The 18,556-nt window shown below is 49.2% G+C and overlaps 1 protein-coding gene across 2 annotated transcripts in view; it reads left to right on the top strand.

Annotated features, from left to right (window-relative positions):
- The window catches only part of LOC138526328 (sodium/hydrogen exchanger 4-like), a 794,744-nt gene that overhangs the window by 62,802 nt on the left and 713,386 nt on the right, over nt 1–18,556 (top strand). For both annotated transcript variants that reach the window (XM_069636929.1, XM_069636928.1), the window contains exon 2: nt 5,524–5,987. In XM_069636929.1, coding sequence (XP_069493030.1) covers nt 5,524–5,987 — 464 coding nt within the window. The remainder of the gene's footprint in view (nt 1–5,523; nt 5,988–18,556) is intronic.

Here is an 18,556-nt window from a genome sequence, read left to right as displayed (position 1 = left end):
GAGGCTGCCCCTGGTGGCTGGGGGGTGGGGGTGCTGGGAGACATGGGTGGGGCCTTGGTGGAGGCTGCCCCTGGTGGCTGGGGGGTGGGGGTGCTGGGAGACATGGGTGGGGGCCTGGTGGTGGGTGCCCCTGGTGGCTGGGGGGTGGGGGTGGTGGGAGACATGGGTGGAGGCCTGGTGGAGGCTGACCCTGGTGGCTGGGGGGTAGGAGTGGTGGGAGACATGGGTGGGGGCCTGGTGGAGGCTGCCCCTGCACTGCTGGGGGGTGGGGGTGGTGGGAGACATGGGTGGGGGCCTGGTGGAGGTTGCCCCTGCACTGCCTGGGGGGTGGGGGTGGTGTGAGACATGGGTGGGGGCCTGGTGGTGGGTGCCCCTGCACTGCTGGGGGGTGGGGGTGCTGGGAGACATGGGTGGGGGCCTGGTGGAGGCTGCCCCTGGTGGCTGGGGGGTGGGGGTGCTGGGAGACATGGGTGGGGGCCTGGTGGTGGGTGCCCCTGGTGGCTGGGGGGAGTGGGGGCGGTGGGAGACATGGGTGGGGGCCTGGTGGAGGCTGCCCCTGGTGGCTGGGGGGTGGCGGTGTTGGGAGACATGGGTGGGGGCCTGATGGAGGCTGCCCCTGCACTGCTGGGGGGTGGGGGTGGTGGGAAACATGGGTGGGGGCCTGGTGGAGGTTGCCCCTGCACTGCTGGGGGGTGGGGGTGGTGTGAGCCATGGGTGGGGGCCAGGTGGAGGCTGCCCCTGCACTGCTGGGGGGTGGGGGTGGTGGGAGACATTGGTGGGGGCCTGGTGGTGGGTGCCCCTGCACTGCTGGGGTGTGGGGGTGCTGGGATACATGGGTGGGGGCCTGGTGGAGGCTGCCCCTGCACTGCTGGGGGGTGGGGGTGGTTGGAGACATGGGTGGGGGCCTGGTGGAGGCTGCCCCTGGTGGCTGGGGGGTGGGGTGCTGGGAGACATGGGTGGGGGCCTGGTGGAGGCTGCCCCTGGTGGCTGGGGGTGGGGGTGCTGGGAGACATGGGTGGGGGCCTGGTGGAGGCTGCCCCTGGTGGCTGGGGGGTGGGGGTGCTGGGAGACATGGGTGGGGGCCTGGTGGAGGCTGCCCCTGCAATGCTGGGGGGTGGGGGGGAGACATGGGTGGGGGCCTGGTGGAGGGTGCTCCTGGTGGCTGGGGGTGCAGGGGGACATGCGTTGGTGGGCAGTAGTGCAAGTTGACATGTGGGTTGGCTGGGGGTCATGGCCATGGTGGATGGTGTGCCTGCAGGACATGTGCAGGGTAGTCCCCTGTGGTGTGAGCCACCTGCAGGGGCCGTGGAGGGTGTAGAGGGAACACCTGGGAGGACCCACACGTGCATTCACGTGTGGTGCTCCCCCTGCACCCCTGTAATACACGTACCCTGATGGAATTGCGTGTGGAACTTCCTGCGCATCCCTGAAATGCGCGTACCCTGCTCGCACGGGCCCAATCGCGTGTGGAACTTCCCGCGCACCCCTGGAATACACGTACCCTGATGGAATCGCGTGTGGAACTTCCCGCGCACCCCTGGAATACACGTACCCTGCTGATGTCGCGTGTGAAACTTCCCCCGCACCACGAAATACATGTACCCTGATGAGATCGCGTGTGGAACTTCCCGCGCACCCTTGAAATACACGTGCCCTGCTGATGTCACGTGTGAAACTTCCCCCGCACCCCAAAATACATGTACCATGATGAAATCGCGTGTGGAAATTCCTGCGCACCCCTGAAATACACGTACCCTGCTGCAATCGCGTGTGGCACTTCCCGCGCACCCCTGAGATATGCGTACCCTGCTCGCACGGGCCCAATCGCGTGTGGAATTTCCCACGCACCCCTGAAATACACGTACTCTGCTGAAATCACGTGTGGCACTTCCCGCGCACCCCTGAGATACGCGTACCCTGCGGAAATCGCGTGTGGAACTTCCCGCGCACCCCTGAAATACGCATACCCTGCTGGCACGGGGCCAATCGCGTGAGGTACTTCCCCCGCACCCCAGTGATACACGTAGCCCGCTTGCCATGCTGGTACAGGGTTAGCGCAGCCCTTCGCGCTGGTTTGGGTATATTGATGGCTTTTCCCTGCGCGAGAGGCGTTCTTGGGGGCGTAACTGGCGCTGCTGCAGGGTCGCTGCGCCACTGTGCGCCACGGCTGGTTTTGGTGGCTGGAATCCATGAATACGCTGTGCGCGGAAATGGATTTTAGCGCACGCGGCTGGCGCAGGGATTCGCACGCGCACACTGTGCGCCAGCCGCGTGCGCCACTTGTGCGCTGAATTCTATGAATTACCCCCTTAGCCCCATCTTTTATTAACTTGTCCAAAGCTATTGTCAAAAAGAATTGAATATTTTGCACAATTTGTTAATGACAAATCAATAGTGAATTGTTGTGGTATGAAATGTTGCACGGCAAATCAGTTGCATTGAAAATAAGAATCAACGCTTTTCTAAAGAATATCTGTAATCTGGAATAGAATGTAAATGTACTGTATCAAAACAAGGAAGTTGTTGTTGGCAAGAAATTTTAAATTGTGAGATTTAGAAGTTTTCTTTTTGTAAAAGGAAAAAAAACTAATTTAATGTGAATTGTAGATGTTTCAATTGTTTCTTTGAAAAGTTTTGTAAAGGTTTATACAAACCAAAACAAATAAATAAATGAAAGTATGTCTTTGAGTAGGTCTTCAACCAACACCTCCATGGATCCTTGACTCACATGCTAAGAGTGTCCCACAATTCTGATATTGTTTCACCTGGGGTGTGATTGTTGGTCATCACATTTTTGGAGGGCACACTTAAGATCTTTAGCTGTTGAGGCCATCTGAGACTGGAGCACTTGTATATCGTCTTCCATTGTGCTTATCCGGGATTATGCCACTGTCACCCTCATGCTCTTGTGCTCCATCTTGGCATTTAAAGTCACAATAGCAGTTGTGATGTCTTCCAATTTATTACTTATGGAGGCAAATCCAGATTGCATACTCTCCTGGATTTGGCAAAAGTCTGGGGCATCTTGGCCCCCCATGCTCGATGATCCGCTGGGCTCCTTTCCTGGATCAGCACAGCCCTTGGAAGGTTGGCTAGTGTATGCCTTCATATTTCTCTGCATTTTAGAACCTCCACTCCCTTTGTCATGTCAGGAGACTGATGTCCAGACAAAAGTATATGAAGGGTGCAGTCATGTTGTGCATCCAAGGCATACCGGCCCCAAGTCCTTCAGGCAGATTCCAGCCAGCAGGGGGGCAGCTGGTTAGGTAGAGCAGAACTATGTCCCACTTAGGCCAGGCAGTCAATGGCAATCCTCACTCAATGAAAGCAGCAGCCCCACAGACCTCCTGCCTGGGTCTCCAAATCCTGTGCCCAAAGGCAGTGCAGGTTGTGGCTACAAGGACGGTACCTACCTGTGAACATGGCTGGGGCATACAGTATCAATCCAGGATCACAACCTCATCAGAACAGCTCATATTGTTATGGGCTTTGGCTGGAGCTGCACAAGTGACCTGTTGGGCCCACCTGCCAAGGGGTTCCTGCAGGAGCAGAGTCACGATGGTGCTGTGGGACTGCTATAATTGGAGAGGTGTCAGGACCAGCCACCTTCAAGGGGCACAGGCAGCAGCAGGATTCCACAGCGCTCAACCAGGGAGCGGCATTGCACACGCTCCATACCTTGAACTGGGAGCAGGAGTGAAGGACCCCGCTCCTCAACTGGCGGCTGCTTCAGGATGATTTTGGGCAGTTTGTCAGCCACGGCTGGGATGGTGACCCACCGGCTGCTCAGGACATGCACAGGCTCGGGGAGTGTTGAAACTCCCCCTGCAAGTCGTTCAATGATCCTGACAGCTGCTGTGCAGAAGTGACTCCCAATGCAGGTTGGTCGCGCTACGGCCCGACCCAGTGAGTCAAGTCAGAGCGCCCCCATGTCAGACAGCAGGCCACACCACAGGGTGATGAAGCAGGGAGAGCTTGATGTGCAGCGGTATCCAGCCCCCCCGAACTTCACAGGCTTGTTGCTGGTGTGCTCATGAAGAGTTATCTGTGTGCTGCAGTGTGCAATACAGCATAGGACCGGGGCTAGTATCAGGCTGAATGGATAGTGGTGAGAAGCCTCAGCTCAAGGCAGCCATTTTGCAGGCTGCACAAGAGTGCCCCCTCATTGGCCTCTTTTTAATAACACAGTTCAAGGGCGCATGTGTCTCTTCCCCTGTCTTCTTCTATTCTCACAGTCAATCTGGGGCACTAACCTGCTAGACACTGTTTGTGAAGATTAGTATGGGTGCAAGTATTATTACTCAACTCGCCTTTCTCAGGATTAGTGTCAATGGTCTTGGTTTTATGTCTCTTACAGTCCCGGCCAACTTGGTACACTAAGCCGCCAGGTACTTTGACTAGGAAGATTGCCTTGGATGCAATCTTCATATCACTGCTTGCTTTTCTTTTGTCTCCCATTGTGTTGGACTACTTTGTCCACCCAAGCCCCTGACCTGTATTCAGGATTTCACTCCTTCAGGTAACTTCTGCGACTACTTCTCAGAGACCATGTGTCTACCAAATAGCCAGCGTATGGCTGTAGAACTCTCACAACGTCAGCGGTCTGCTGTGGGGTGTGTCTGTGCTCGCCGTTCTCTGATGCTTCTCTGTGTACCGGCAGAGGTAATTGAGCATTCAGGGATGCGGCTTCGCTTTCTGGTGTGTCCCTGTGGCCGGGCACACCGGGAACTTCAGCTTCCTTGTTCAGAGAGTGGTCTCTCTTTTTTTTTATGGTAGACCAGTTTCCCATTGAGGAAATTGCATGAAAAGGTTCCAGTACAGCATAACAACATGTAATAACCAAGTTAATCTTTCACATACATTGATACACAATGCACTTGACATCATAGGTTTGACAGCAATTGGTCATCTCCGAATACAGCTGAAACCACCATCCTAAAATTATCTGAATCGGCAACGTGGCCGATATTGTCTTAACTGTGTGGGGCCTCCAGCCCTCAGTTTATCCAAATATGGAAGGGAAGTCTGGTATTAGGTTTTGCAATTTTGGTAATTCTCAAAAACCACAGCTGTTAAAGGGTCAGGGCTTATTCCTAGTCATGGATGTGTTGGGTGCTTGCGTTTTTGATATGTGCATTTTACATCATCACTCACGTTAACTTTTGTCATTAGGACATGTTTTTGGGAGAACGTCTGGAACAGGGAGGTTTGGAAATCTCTTCTTATTGTTATGCAAGCTGTTGACCTCCAATTTACAGGCCATTTGACCGTGTGGGCCACCAAAAAGGGTGTGCATGGTGAGAAGCGACACGTGCACGTTAGGGGAAACACTCCTCTCAATCAACTACTTGTCCTTGTGCCTCATATTTTGTGAAGAGTTGACTAGCAGCAACATGATTCGTTCAATTCACTCTCTCCAATGTGTGATAAACCCTATGAATGTGGTTTAACGTTAGCCATATCGATTTTGGTGCCAGAAGCAATTTGATAGAACTAACACACTATTTCCCTATCTTTCTCAAGGTTTCCACCTCTACCACAGATTGCCGTCCATCATGCCAGAGAGCTGCACCCTCATTGCAATTGGAGCACTGCTTGGTGGAATTATTTATGGAACAAACCACGTAGCACCCCCTGCAATGAGAACAGATATCTACTTTTTATACCTCCTCCCACCAATAGTCCTAGAAGGGGGATACTTTCTACCCACTCGTCCATTCTTCGAAAATATTGGGACCATCACCTGGTGGGCTGTGGTGGGAACACTGATGAATACCTTTGGCATTGGTATCTCACTCTTTGCAATATGCCAGATCGAAGCATTTGGCATCAGTGACATCAATTTCCTGCAAAACCTACTTTACGGGAGCCTGATTGCAGCTGTGGATCCTGTAGCAGTGCTGGCAGTCTTCGAGGAGGCCAGCGTCAATGAGCAACTTTACATGATGATTTTTGGAGAATCCTTGTTGAATGATGGGATTACTGTGGTAGGTCATCTGCTATTTAACTATTCCTCATTTGCTACTTCCTTGAATTATTTCTTTCAAACATCTAGAAATGAAAGGTAATATTAGTTGCAATAAACCACTATGGGTTTCAGCCCAATATTGAAAACACGCAAAGTTCATTATACACTCTCCTTGGTGTGCTTCAACCAAAGATGAACTGTTGTTTACATTACATTTGTATTAACTTTTCTGACTGGTGGCATAGGAAGAAATGTGCAGATACCTCATCACTAACTTCATTAGGTTAATAAACAATGTGTTTGTAATCTTTCAAAACCACGTTGGCCGGGCTGCACCATCAGGCTGAAGAAAGTGTTCTACAGCCCTATGACTGATGTCTGCCCTAAGGAGAAATTGATAAACAGCTGTGTTGGCTGTGCAGCTATTTAAGAGTGTTACCAGATGTTGCTGATAGTCTACTAACTATATGACTTGGGCTGTATCAAGTGATTCATTTGTAAATAAATGTCAGGACCCAAATATTTTCAAGCACTCCTGTCACACTGCAGGTGGACTGTTCCCCACCACTGCTGCCACCAACCATAGCTGCCCCCAACAGTGTCGGCATATTTGGGGTTACACTGCAGCTCATACCTTCTTATTTCGGTTGATGGATGCACTGACTATGACCACTTCATTATTAAAGCGAGTCTGAGACAATAAGTGGCAGGGCTCAAATATTAGAGCCAGGGCTGAGCTCTGGCAAACACCCCCACAAATTAAGCACTGGCAATGACTCAGCTGATTTGTTGATCCTGGACTTCTTTAAGCGTAAGAGAGGTCCTCGTCAAAGGGTAATTGCCTGCCTCCAAGTTATGGCCCCAATGCGAATCCAAGGGCATTACATTGGGGAGGTGAAATTGTCCTAAGCACCAAATATACATTGCAAAGTCTATTAGGCTACTAGCATTCCATGATGAAATAAAAACATTGTTACTGCAATGTCTTTTTCCTGGGATTTTCCATGTTTTTCCTTTGCGGGAATAGATTTCTTTTGATGGAAAATGTTCTGCCATTGATCACCTGTGGAATAACCACTTGTTAGTTTCAGGAAATCGATATTCCATTGTTTTGAAAGCAATTGTATTCTGATACATTTTAGGCTGTTGCTAAAGACAGAATGTTTAGAATGTTGTCAATACTTAAGAAATAAGCTCTGAGCTGGGGGCAAGGGGCATTACCGCTTCAGGTTTTGCCCCGGGGCCCGTAGTTACAGGCCCAAACAAAGCAGTAAAGCCCGCTCAGCTGAGGAGTTCCATAATTACTCAGCATCTTTATGTCTACTTTCCCATTTAGACAGTGAAAAACTGTATTGCACGGACAGATTAGCTCAGTATGTCCATGCAGCAGTGTGCATATCATAATAAGTAATAGTGAGAGGTGCCATCCATTGAAAGTATCAAACACCTCGAGCACGGCCTTGTTACCATTAAAATTTGGAGGTCACAGAATGTTCTGAAACAAAACCTTTCTATGACCAATTTCCTGCATTCATCTTAATATGGGAAACTGCCCAGTTGCTGTTGCTTCGTGACTTTAATATTGTGTCCCCTATTCCGGTCCCCGTATGTCTGCATCATTCAATATTCTGTCCTGAGTGAGATAGAATATGTACTTTTCAAATCTGTGACTTCCCCTGAGGTAAGGTTAGCATTGTATCCCAAGCGCAGGCTTTAGCATAATGGCACATGCTCTTTTTGTTCCTGTCAATTGATTCTGGAACCGTGGTATCTGGTGGCCTTCTACAATCATGGAGAATGTGGTCTCACTCAAGACTGCGCTGCCTTCTCTGGCCCACCAATTATCTGGGGGCAGTAATTTTATCTATTGGCCTTCTGCAGCTCTAAGGGATTCTGCTGAAATCTAAGGTGCTATGTAGGAATGCTAATCTGCCTTCACGCTCTACCTTGCAAGCGCAGTCAAACTTTCAAAGGGGATGAAGGATTGCAGGAGCATCACAGCCCCAGAGTACATCTGCAACTCATATACAAACATGTATGTACAATGTCGCTTCAATGTGGTTTTTAACTCCTTGGGCCTGATTTATAAAAGCATTCGGCAAATGTGCAGTCCCATTGAAAAATACTTTGTAAATCAAGTCCCTTGCCGGACTGCCGCTTCGATCTCTGCAATCAGGATAACCGTTAAAACTTCCTTGCTTCATCTGTATTTTTGAATGTTGCAACTATTTCATTTTTAATAATGATATTGTACAGTTTCTGCATCATAATGGGAAGTTTGTCTCGCACAAATGAAGGTGTCTTTTGGCACAAATATGGGATGTACATTTACAATGAGGAAGTGGCGAAACATGTTTTTTGTTGGTATCATAGAATATTGAGGGACTCATTCCGGTGGGCCTGAAAAAAGAGGGTGAAAGAGCCTGATCTGATGCGCTCCCTCAAGGTCGAACTCTTTCACCCTCATTCTCATGATTTAAAGCACAGTTCATTGAAAGACGCCTCTCTGTTGCATAGAGTGTCACATTGACGTCTCCACGGCAACAGGGGTGGCAGGAACAAGGGAAAAAAAGGGAAGTGACGCAGGGGGGCGGGATAGGGGCAGTTTGTGTTGTAATAAAAATAAAGAGAACGTGTTTATGCAGAGCTCCGTGTTGGCCTCATCATTGCTGCACCACTGCATCCCCAGGCCGTGCCCGCCCATAACAATGGCGACGAGGATGGCAGTGCAGGCGGGGCAACGCTCGTAGGAGAGCCCTGCAGTCCGCCCACAGTAACCACGGGAATGAGGTGCGGATCGCTTGTGGGCGCGGGTCTGCCCTGCTGGTGCGTCGTGATACAAAGCCTGGGCCGCGGTGGTGATCACCTGCGAGGAAGAGCAGCGGCGGCAAAGGTAGGCACATTAACACGTGCCCTCCGCAAAGGAGCGAGCCTCCCCCACAGCGTCCGGCTGTTGAACACACGACTCACGTGTTTCCCGTAAAAGGGGGAGCATCCATGTTGTGGGCCCGAGGAGAGAGGGAGCGGCACACGGTACATGTGTTTCACGGAAGGGGAGAGACCCTTGTGTCTACAGGCCTGCAAAGGAAGAGGAATCCGCACAGCACGTGCGCTCTGCAGGCCAAAGGAAACCTTGTCAATGGACAGTAACAAGTGCCCAAGACAAAAGGGCTACAGCACGCGGTGCTACGGAAAACCCCAGAAGGGACCATAGACAATTTGATGGTGCTCGTGCCACGTCTGGCGGCCATCCAATGCTAGCAAGAGGTGAGACAACTCCCTGGAGGGGGGGAGACAGCACGGAGCACCCTCTTACAGGTGCTCATCTCACCCAACGATGGTGCTCATGCCCCAGCGACAGCCATCCAACTACAGGAGCAACCAGCACCACAACCATCTAGTAAGTGACCACTCTATCAAGCATAATGTTGGGCCAAGATGATGGACAAGGAGCACAAGCTCAAGGAAATGCACCCCCAGTGCCAGTGGCTCCAACACCAGATCACGTGCCATACCAACTACCGGACACACTGGCAGCCCAAATACCGGGAGTATTCGACATGACAGACACAAGCAATATGGGTCCCAGGTGGACCAAGTGGATCAGAGACTTTGATCTGCACATGGGAGCCACAGGGCCAGTCGCCGACGCAAGGCAAGTGTGCCTCCTAAAATTGGCCGTTGGATCTGCTACACATGACATAATCGACGAAATGCCCCCGGACTCCATAGACTCGATCCAGGACCTCAAAGATGCGTTAGCTGCATACTTTGCGTCGCATACCAATGAAAGACACCTATTTCACAGCACCAAACAGGCCAAAGGGGAAACCATGGACATGTAATACGACTACGCACCAAACTACAACACTGCGACTTTGTAAATTACTCAAACACTGAAGCCCTGAGGTCACAGATCATCTCAGGATGCGAATCCCAAGCCTTCCACAGGAAGCTACTTTAAAAATCCTGCATGCTGGAGGAAATCCTTGCGCTAGCAAGAGTCGAGAGGGCAATTGACTCCCAAGTAGAGAGTTTCAGCAACGCCAATGCAGGAGAAAACCTAAATAGACTACAACTGGAGAAGAAAATGGAAGAACTCTTCTGTTACAAATGTGGGTTCGAATACACGCACGAGGGAACATGCCCTGCAGTGGGACAACAGTTCACCTCCTGTGGCGAAGGACACTTCAAGGCAGTATGTAGACTGTTTCGAGATCGAGGGAGAGACTGACCCAAAGACAACACTTCTCGCCCGAGAGGCCGGTACGTGGGGTTGTCAAACAGCAACCCAGCCCCAAGTTTCCCAACCACCCAGAATCAACCCACAGGTGACCAGCGAGACAGAGACTCTGGAGAGCACCAGCAGAGGAGGAGAGAAAGAAGAAGGTTTGTAATGCATACAAGACCTGAGCGCAGATCCAGACGCCATGTGCGATACCTAGTGGAACAGTCCCCCACACACTCTGACCCCAGCTCATCATGGAGTGACCAAAAGAAAAAGGCATATGTGTACGCTCAGGGCAACCCCACTACGACAGCGCACAGCCCAACACTCATCATCAAACTGCAAGAGAGACCGACAGAGTTTCTTATAGACACAGGAGCCATGGTCAACGTGGTAAGTGAAAAGGTCTACACTGACCTCACTCAGAACCTCAGAAACCCAAGCTACATCCGGCAACTGTGGACATATGTGCGTACAGAGCCAAAACACCCCTAAAATGTCTGGGACAATTCAGCGGCCTCTATCGCTATAAAAGACATGACATGAGGATACCGATACATGTTCTGACCACGGAGACAGACAGCGGCAGCGTCCTAAGCTTTAAGGCGGCCGCCGACATGGGCTTGATACATATTCTTTACAACATAATGGTCCACAAATACATAGACCCGGTCGAAATGATAAATAATCTGTACCCCAAAATATTCAAATGAATAGGAAAACTCAAAAACAGGTAAATCAAGCTCCATGTGGACGATTCCATACGCCCAGTAGCCCAACCATACCGCGGAATCCCAGTCAACATTCAAAAGAAAGTTGAGGATGAGCTCCAGAAACTACTGGAACAAGATATGATTGAAAGGGCCACAGGACCCACCACATGGGTATCCCTGATCGTCCCAGTTCCCAAAAAGGGTTCTGAGGCTATAAGACTGTGCGTAGACATGCAACGCCCAAATCAAGCCATCAAAAGGGAGAGATACCCCGCGCCACGCATCACAGACATGATTCATCTACTGAATGGGGCGAAGGTCTTTTCCAAGCTTGACCTGCTAAAACGGTACCACTAGCTAGTTCTACACCCCGAGAGCAGGGACATAACAACCTTTATCACTCACGTTGGCCTTTCCAGGTATAAAAGACAGAGCATTGGGGTGTCCTCGGCAGCGGAAACATTCCAGGCTGAAGTCCATAACATCATTAAGCACATCCCAAATTGCCTCAACTACTCGGACAACATACTGGTATTCGGAACCGACGTGAACAAGCATGATGAGACCCTAATGAAGGTATGCAAGGCCCTTCATGATGCCAATCTCACCTTGAACAGAGACAAGTGTGAATTCCGCAAAAACACAATAAAATTTGGACACGTCTTTTCGGAGTCAGGAATGACTCCTGACCCGGACAAGGTAGCGGCACTGAATGACACCTCCGCCCCAACCAATGTGTCAGAACTTCTGTACTTCCTGGCCCTAGCCAGTTATTGCAACCGGTACATCCGGGACTTCACGTCAGTCAGCGAACCGCTAAGGCAGTTAACACACCAGGATGTGAAATTCGAGTGGACCAGCGACTGTCAAAAAGCATTCAAACTAATAAGAGAGAGGGTTGCAAAAGCAGAAAACATGTCATACTATGACCCCAGCAGGAAGACCGAGCTAACGGTCAACGCCAATCCTGTGGGTCTGGGAGCCATCCTGGTGCAACTTGACCCAAAGGACCCCTCGCAAAAACACATTGTAGCCTACGCCAGTCGCAGCCTGTCCGCCACCGAACAAGCATATTCTCAAGCAGAGAAGGAAGGGCTCGCCGTCGATGGGCATGCACGCATTTCCACCTGTTTCTATATGGGAAACCGTTCCAGGTTGTCACAGACCACCAGGCCCTAATATTCCTGTACGGCAATCCCCAAGCCAAAATGCCTCAGTGAATCGCCCGATGGGGTCTGAGACTAAAGGACTATGCATTTGAAATCATCCACAGGCCGGGGAAAGGCAAAACTCAGCAGACTTCTTGTCTAGGAGACCACAGGAGGAGAGTGTACCAGAACCGTGAGTGGCTGACAGGTATCTAAGGTACCTCATCCACCAGACCGCACCAGAGGGAATCAACATGGAGGCGCTTTCCAGAGAGGCCGAGAGTGACTTAGCCTGTCGCATCATCTGTGAAGGACTGCTGTCGGGACTGTGGCGAAGGGCAAAGGAAAGGGGGCGAGCCACAGGAGGCAAGGTGCGAGAGGATGTAGAAAGGCTATTACAAGTGAAAGATGAGCTTGGGTGTTGGAAGATCACCTGCTCCTAAAAGTCTGCAAACTAGTGATTCCTGAAGCCATGAGAGCCAAAGTCATCGGGCTAGCCCACGAGAACCATAGGGGCATGGTATCCACCAAATGCATGCTCCGTCAAAAGGTATGGCTTCCCCACATGGACACCTTAGTAGAAGCAGCGTTGAAAGTGCCCCACATGCTGCCTCATCACGCCAAATCATCACCCAGAGCCACTGCTCATGTCAGAGCTTCCGCAGAGAATATGGGAGGCAGTCGCGGCCGACTTCTTTGGACCTATTGAAGGAGGAAAATACGTCCTGGCAGTGATGGATGAATACTCACGGTATCCTGATGTTCGGCTAATATCATCGACCGCAGCCCACCATGTCATCCCCCGCCCTAGACCACATGTTCTCGGCCTATGGAGTACCTAAAGTGCTTAATACGGACAATGGGCCCCCGTTCCGTGGACATCAGTTCACCCAATTCGCAGAAAACCTTGGATTCCATCATAGGAAGATCACTCCCCTGTGGCCCCAAGCCAATGGGTTGATTGAGCGATTTATGGCTAACCTGAAGCGAGGACTACAGATCGCCCGGCTAACAGGACACCCCTACGAACAGGTACTAAACCAACTTATGAGAGACTACTGAGGGACACACCATAGCACCATAGAGAAGACCCCGGCTGAACTGATGTTTGGACGGAACACACAAACGCGCATTCCAAAGGCTGAAGCCATCAGCCAACCTCCGACTCTGGACTAGGAGGTGTGAGAATGGGACGAAGCAGCGAAAGCCCGAATGAAGGAGTATGCAGACACCCGCAGGCGGGCACAGACCTTGCAAATAGATGTAGGAGACGTAGTGGTTGTCCGGCAACCGCTGACACACAAGCACACGTCAGCATTCCACGAAGAGCCCCTACTCGTCACCCAGAAGAAGGGATCCATGATCACCGCCCAAGGGTATGAGGGATCTGTCACGAGGAACTCGTCCCACTTCAAAGAACTTCTGCCGACGGGAGCCAGGCGTTTGAGTGGGAGAGTACAGGCTCACTTTAATTACGAATCTGATGATCCCTATCAAGGAGATCAGTGGGACTCGGAGGAATCAGAGCCAGACATGGGGAAAGAAGTTGCTGAGAGCGGACCATCACCAGGGCAGAGTCAGGCATGCCCTCAGAGGGCTCGGAACAGACCTCGCCAATGGATTGAGGAAATGGACTAGAAGCCCACCAGACCACCACATGTTGCGAAGAATCTGGTAGCTGTTTAAAAAGGGGGGAGTTGTCATGTTGACATCTCCACGGCAACGGGGGGTGGGAGGAACAAGGGAGGAAAGGAAAGTGATGCAGGGGGGCGGGACAGAGGCAGTTTGTGTTGTAATAAAAATAAAGAGGACGTGTTTATGCAGAGCTCCGTGTTGGCCTCATCATTGCTGCTCTACCGCTTTCCCAGGCCGCACCTGCCCATAACATGGAGGAAATCAAAAGTGACCATTGCACGCATGACAGAGATCTGCAATGGCTGTCACCCTTAGATATATGGAATCCATCATTTCCTTCTGATTTCAGTGGATTGTGCTTGAAGTTTCCTGGCACAGGATAAGTAGTCAGCATCCACCGGAATCCAGTTGCTCCACAGTCATCAGATTACTGAACACCGCAGAATGGGCCTGGGATTCCCCACATCATGCAGAATGCCAGCACACTATTTCTCTGCAGGTTTACACCACCACAGGGTAATCCTTTACAGCCCCATTTGAATGGCTCAGATGCTGTGGTGACGACGGAAAGCCAGTTGCCCCAAACAGATTGATGGGCTGGTTGATCATGAAAGTTGCAAATAATTTGAATCAGCCTTGCTAAGGATATCGCTCCTGTAAGATCAGGAAGCATCTGCATAACGTATTGCATGCATTTTGGGGATATGATCCTTAAAAAGTGATTAGGGGCAAGATCATCAAACATTTGCACGACTACACTAAAAATGAGTAAATGCTTTGATAATATAGAATGAAGCAAGCAGGTTTTGTCGCAATACATATTATCTAAAAAATATTTGCACTGTGGCAATAATAAATCATAAAGTTGTTTTGTATTGTTTGCAATATTTATTATCATGTTACTCATCAAACATAGCAAATAAAACAGTCCATTTAATTTTTTCCCTTGTGAATTTTTCATTTAGATAATACAAATTGGGGCTCAATCTGTTTGCTCCATTCCCAATTATCTAAGCATAATAATTGGTGCTAAATGTATTTGCTCGACTTTTTTGCACCAGTGCAAAGTTTTGATAATCTGGCCCCAGAAGTGCGTGATCCAACACCTGGCCGAACATATTCCCTGATTTCACGCAGCATCTTTCTTGATCAGTGAAGAAGATGCATGGCTACACTTAGCTCGAAATTGCAATCAGGGACGTCACTTCAACAAAATACCAGGGGTAGCGCTAGTGACATCGCACGACCCTTGACCTCTGATGACATCACAGGAAGTGATGTCATTAGACCCGCCAAGCACCCAAGTGACATCACGGGAAACAAGAAAACACAACCTTTCACCCATTGACAAAACAGGAAGTGGTGTCACAAAGCATTGTTCCTAAGTGCACTATGAATAATATGTTTACTATACCACTATAATGTAATATACATTTCATACAAGAATGGATCACCATATATATCCTTAATATCAGTGTGTATAGGCCCATGTTACCAAATTACTGTGAATGCAAGCAGATGCCCAAGGCCAAATTATGATGTGTTATTATATAGCACTTACTCTTAAGCGCTTTATATAGAGCAAATAGACATACAATAATCACCCAACCTGTGTTGGTACTCATTTATCGACCTCAGAAGGATGAAAGGCTGAGTTGAGGTGGTTAAGAACAGACTAAATAAGTGACTCACTCCCTGAAGTGTGCCTGAAATAAACCTTTAATGAGTCTCGCAATTATTGTATAGAATTACAGAAAGATACATTATTTGTTATTCGTATTCTTTCTTATTTATTGTCGCTGCTCAAAGTGTTACACTTGTGAAACCTCTGTTTTTTTAAGTGGCCTGAACATGAAAGCGAACCACGCCATAAACAACGAGCCACATGGCACTGGCCACAGCCCAGGAGCTTTCATTAAAACAAATAAAAGTTTTTTTTAAAGGGTAGCAAGTGAGATCAGAGGGTCAGCATGGGAGAGGTCAGGGGTCGCAGCTGCGACCCCTGGTGATCCCCACACGATGTCCCTGATCGCAAAACTCACTGAGAAAAATGATGAACACTGTATTCTAGATATAAGAGGAAGCCTGTGGCAAATGTAGAACACTCAACATCTATTGCTGCCAGGGCAAGCACTTTTGGTGAGTTTGTCGCGAGATCTGTGTACTGAGATTGACAGTCGAAATGTATTTTCCTGCAATGTTTACATTTTTGCCCATTTTTTTAAATTCATGTTGGCCTGATTTTCAGAAGGATTATTCAATGGGAAAATCCCACTAAGAAACAATTTGTAAATCAGACGCAATATCTCTTCAATTGTGATTTACAATGTTTTCTTTTTCAAATCACAAAAATAACACCAACTTTTTTCACAATTACAGGGTACGTTAATCAATTTTTTATGGCTAATCATTTTTTATGGCTTTAAAAGTAAATTGAGATTGATAACTTGTAAAAAGGTTGATTTTAAATCCATTCACCTTAATGAGGACAAATTATAAAATATAAATTTGCCCCAATCAAAAAACATTTTTTTATATTTTGTTCATGGTTCACTAGTGGGGTCATTGTAACCTTGGAAATTTCAAAAATACAGATGCCCTTTTTAGGATCTTAACATTTGCATAACCCCTCCATGAACTATAATGGATGGCACAGGGAGTTCCAAAAATAGTTCACAAGTAACATAGGTGCAGTTTTAAACGTTTTGGATGAAATAGGCGGCATCATTATTTGCCACTGACTTTTAATTTCAAATTAACTTTGATAAAAATGCACCTAAATTTGAAATGTAATTCACAATTATATTTCATATATCCTGGATATATTTAAAAATGGTATTTCCAAAAATACGAACGCTGAAACTGCCGATGTGAGTGTAGCTGTGTGAGCTGATACTTGAGTGGAGATGATGTGTTGCCATGATTGCAGAAGTAAGTTAAAATGAAAATGCTGATGTAAGTGCATCCCATCACCCTGCAGGGTCCGGCTAGTGTGGCTACAAGCTTGTTCTCTCTGGGACTAGAAATAAAATAAAGACGCAGACACCAGGGTAATAAAGGTTTTTATTAAAAGTGCTGTATGTGATTTATTTATGTATGTGTCCTGTGTGTGTGTGTGGGGGGGGGCTGGATGGAATGTTTAAAAGGAAAAGAAGAAAGAAGAAAGGAACAAGAGGATAGAACTTCCCCACCCAGGAATGGGCTGGGCAGGGCAGAGAAAATAATTCAAAGAGGATTCTTAAAAAAGACATTTGGAAAAGGACAGTTTGGAAAGAGAGAAAGAGAGGAGAAGCAGGAAGAGACTTGCCTGGTTGGTTGCTGTTTCGAGACCTTCCCCCACCCAATGCCTACATTCCTGAATATGGCACCGGATGGCGGATGGGGAATCCCCCAGAGAGGAATCCAAAGAGGGACAAGCTGCAAATGTCAGGGGAAGCTCGCCCGCCCCAGGGCCGTGGAATATGTTTGACCCTTTGGGGGCCAGAATGGACAGGCCCAGCTGTATCCCAGGGCCATGAAGCATTCCAGGTGGTGCTTGGGCCAATGAAAAGCAGCCCAGCATGGGCCGCGTGTTTGGGTCAGCCAAGACCAGGCTGCCCCGCTGTGCCCCCTGAGGGCCGCCTCATGGCCAGTGAGGCAGGCCCTTCATTGAAGTCCTCGTGGGCTGTGAATGCTAGGCACAGGTGAAGTGAGGAGATCAGTGAAGCCCACTCTAGAGCAAAGAGGAGGAGAAAGGAAGTCCTGGGTTGCTCCGTAGAGTGGCCCGGGTGAAGAAAAGCCTTGGACCGCCCAGTGGAGCAGCTTGGGTGAAGATTGCTGCCTGCCCCCTCTGTCTAATAACGCATTTATGAGGGGGCGGGCCAAGAGAAGGAAGCGGTGCACAGCAGTGATCACTGGGGCATCCCCTGTTGCCATGGGAATGCAGCCTAACCTCAACATAGCCACTGGTTGCGGCAGTGATTCTATTGGTGTCCCCCATTGTCCCAGGGATGGGGCCACCCTGAAGGAAAAAGAGGGTGCAGGGTCTTATCATGTGTCGTAGGGGACAGGCCCAGCCAGCCACCAGGATCTGCCAGCCACCAGCATCTACCCTGCCAACAGGATCTGTCTTGCGACCAAGATCAGCCTTGCCACAAGGATCAGCCAGGACTAGCTAGCCACCATTCAACCTTATCTTTAGCCATGCAACAGCCAGCACAGAGCCAGCGCCACCAGACAGGTGCCAGGGTACTCTCAAGGGAAGACTGACTGCAGCAGTCACCCCTGTAGTTATGGTTAAGCTGCTCAACCCATAGGAAGAGCAGTTTCTGGCCCACCCACTGTGTCTAACGATGCATTGTTGAGGGTGCACAACAAAGGAAGGCAGCAGCACACAGCTGCAACCCCGTAGTTATGGTTAAGCTGCTCAACCCCTATGAAGAGACGTTTTTGGGTGGCTTCTAACTTTGGCGAATCCTCATGAAACTTTGCCAAAAATGTATAGAGCCACCTTCGAATCATCTTGCAAAGTTTTATGGGATTACGGCAAGGGCAGGGGCAAAGATATAGGGGCATCCCCAAACTTTTGAAACCTACATAGACATGAATGGAAACAAATGTAGCTTGTGGCTGCAACCTAAACCGACATTTACTGTAAATCCATCAGGGCGTTTTTGTTTAAAATGCCCAGAAACTAGGTCCAAAAGAATTAGTGATATCTCCGACCAGGCCGCTGACTTATTTCCTGGTTCGGTGGCTGCCGATGCTTTCGAGCCAATGAGAGGTCCATGTGATTTTTTAATTGAAAACGTGAGATGCTTTAAAGCATTTTGTAATGAATGCCATATTGGATCCGCGAGCCACGGCATTCGTCCATGGACAGCGC

The sequence above is a fragment of the Ambystoma mexicanum genome, chromosome 7p (assembly GCF_040938575.1).
Source record: "Ambystoma mexicanum isolate Mex_15411 chromosome 7p, UKY_AmexF1_1, whole genome shotgun sequence".
Lineage (NCBI taxonomy): Eukaryota > Metazoa > Chordata > Amphibia > Caudata > Ambystomatidae > Ambystoma > Ambystoma mexicanum.
The sequence above is the reverse complement of the archived record's forward strand: the minus strand, read 5'-3'. Positions and strand labels throughout refer to the sequence as shown.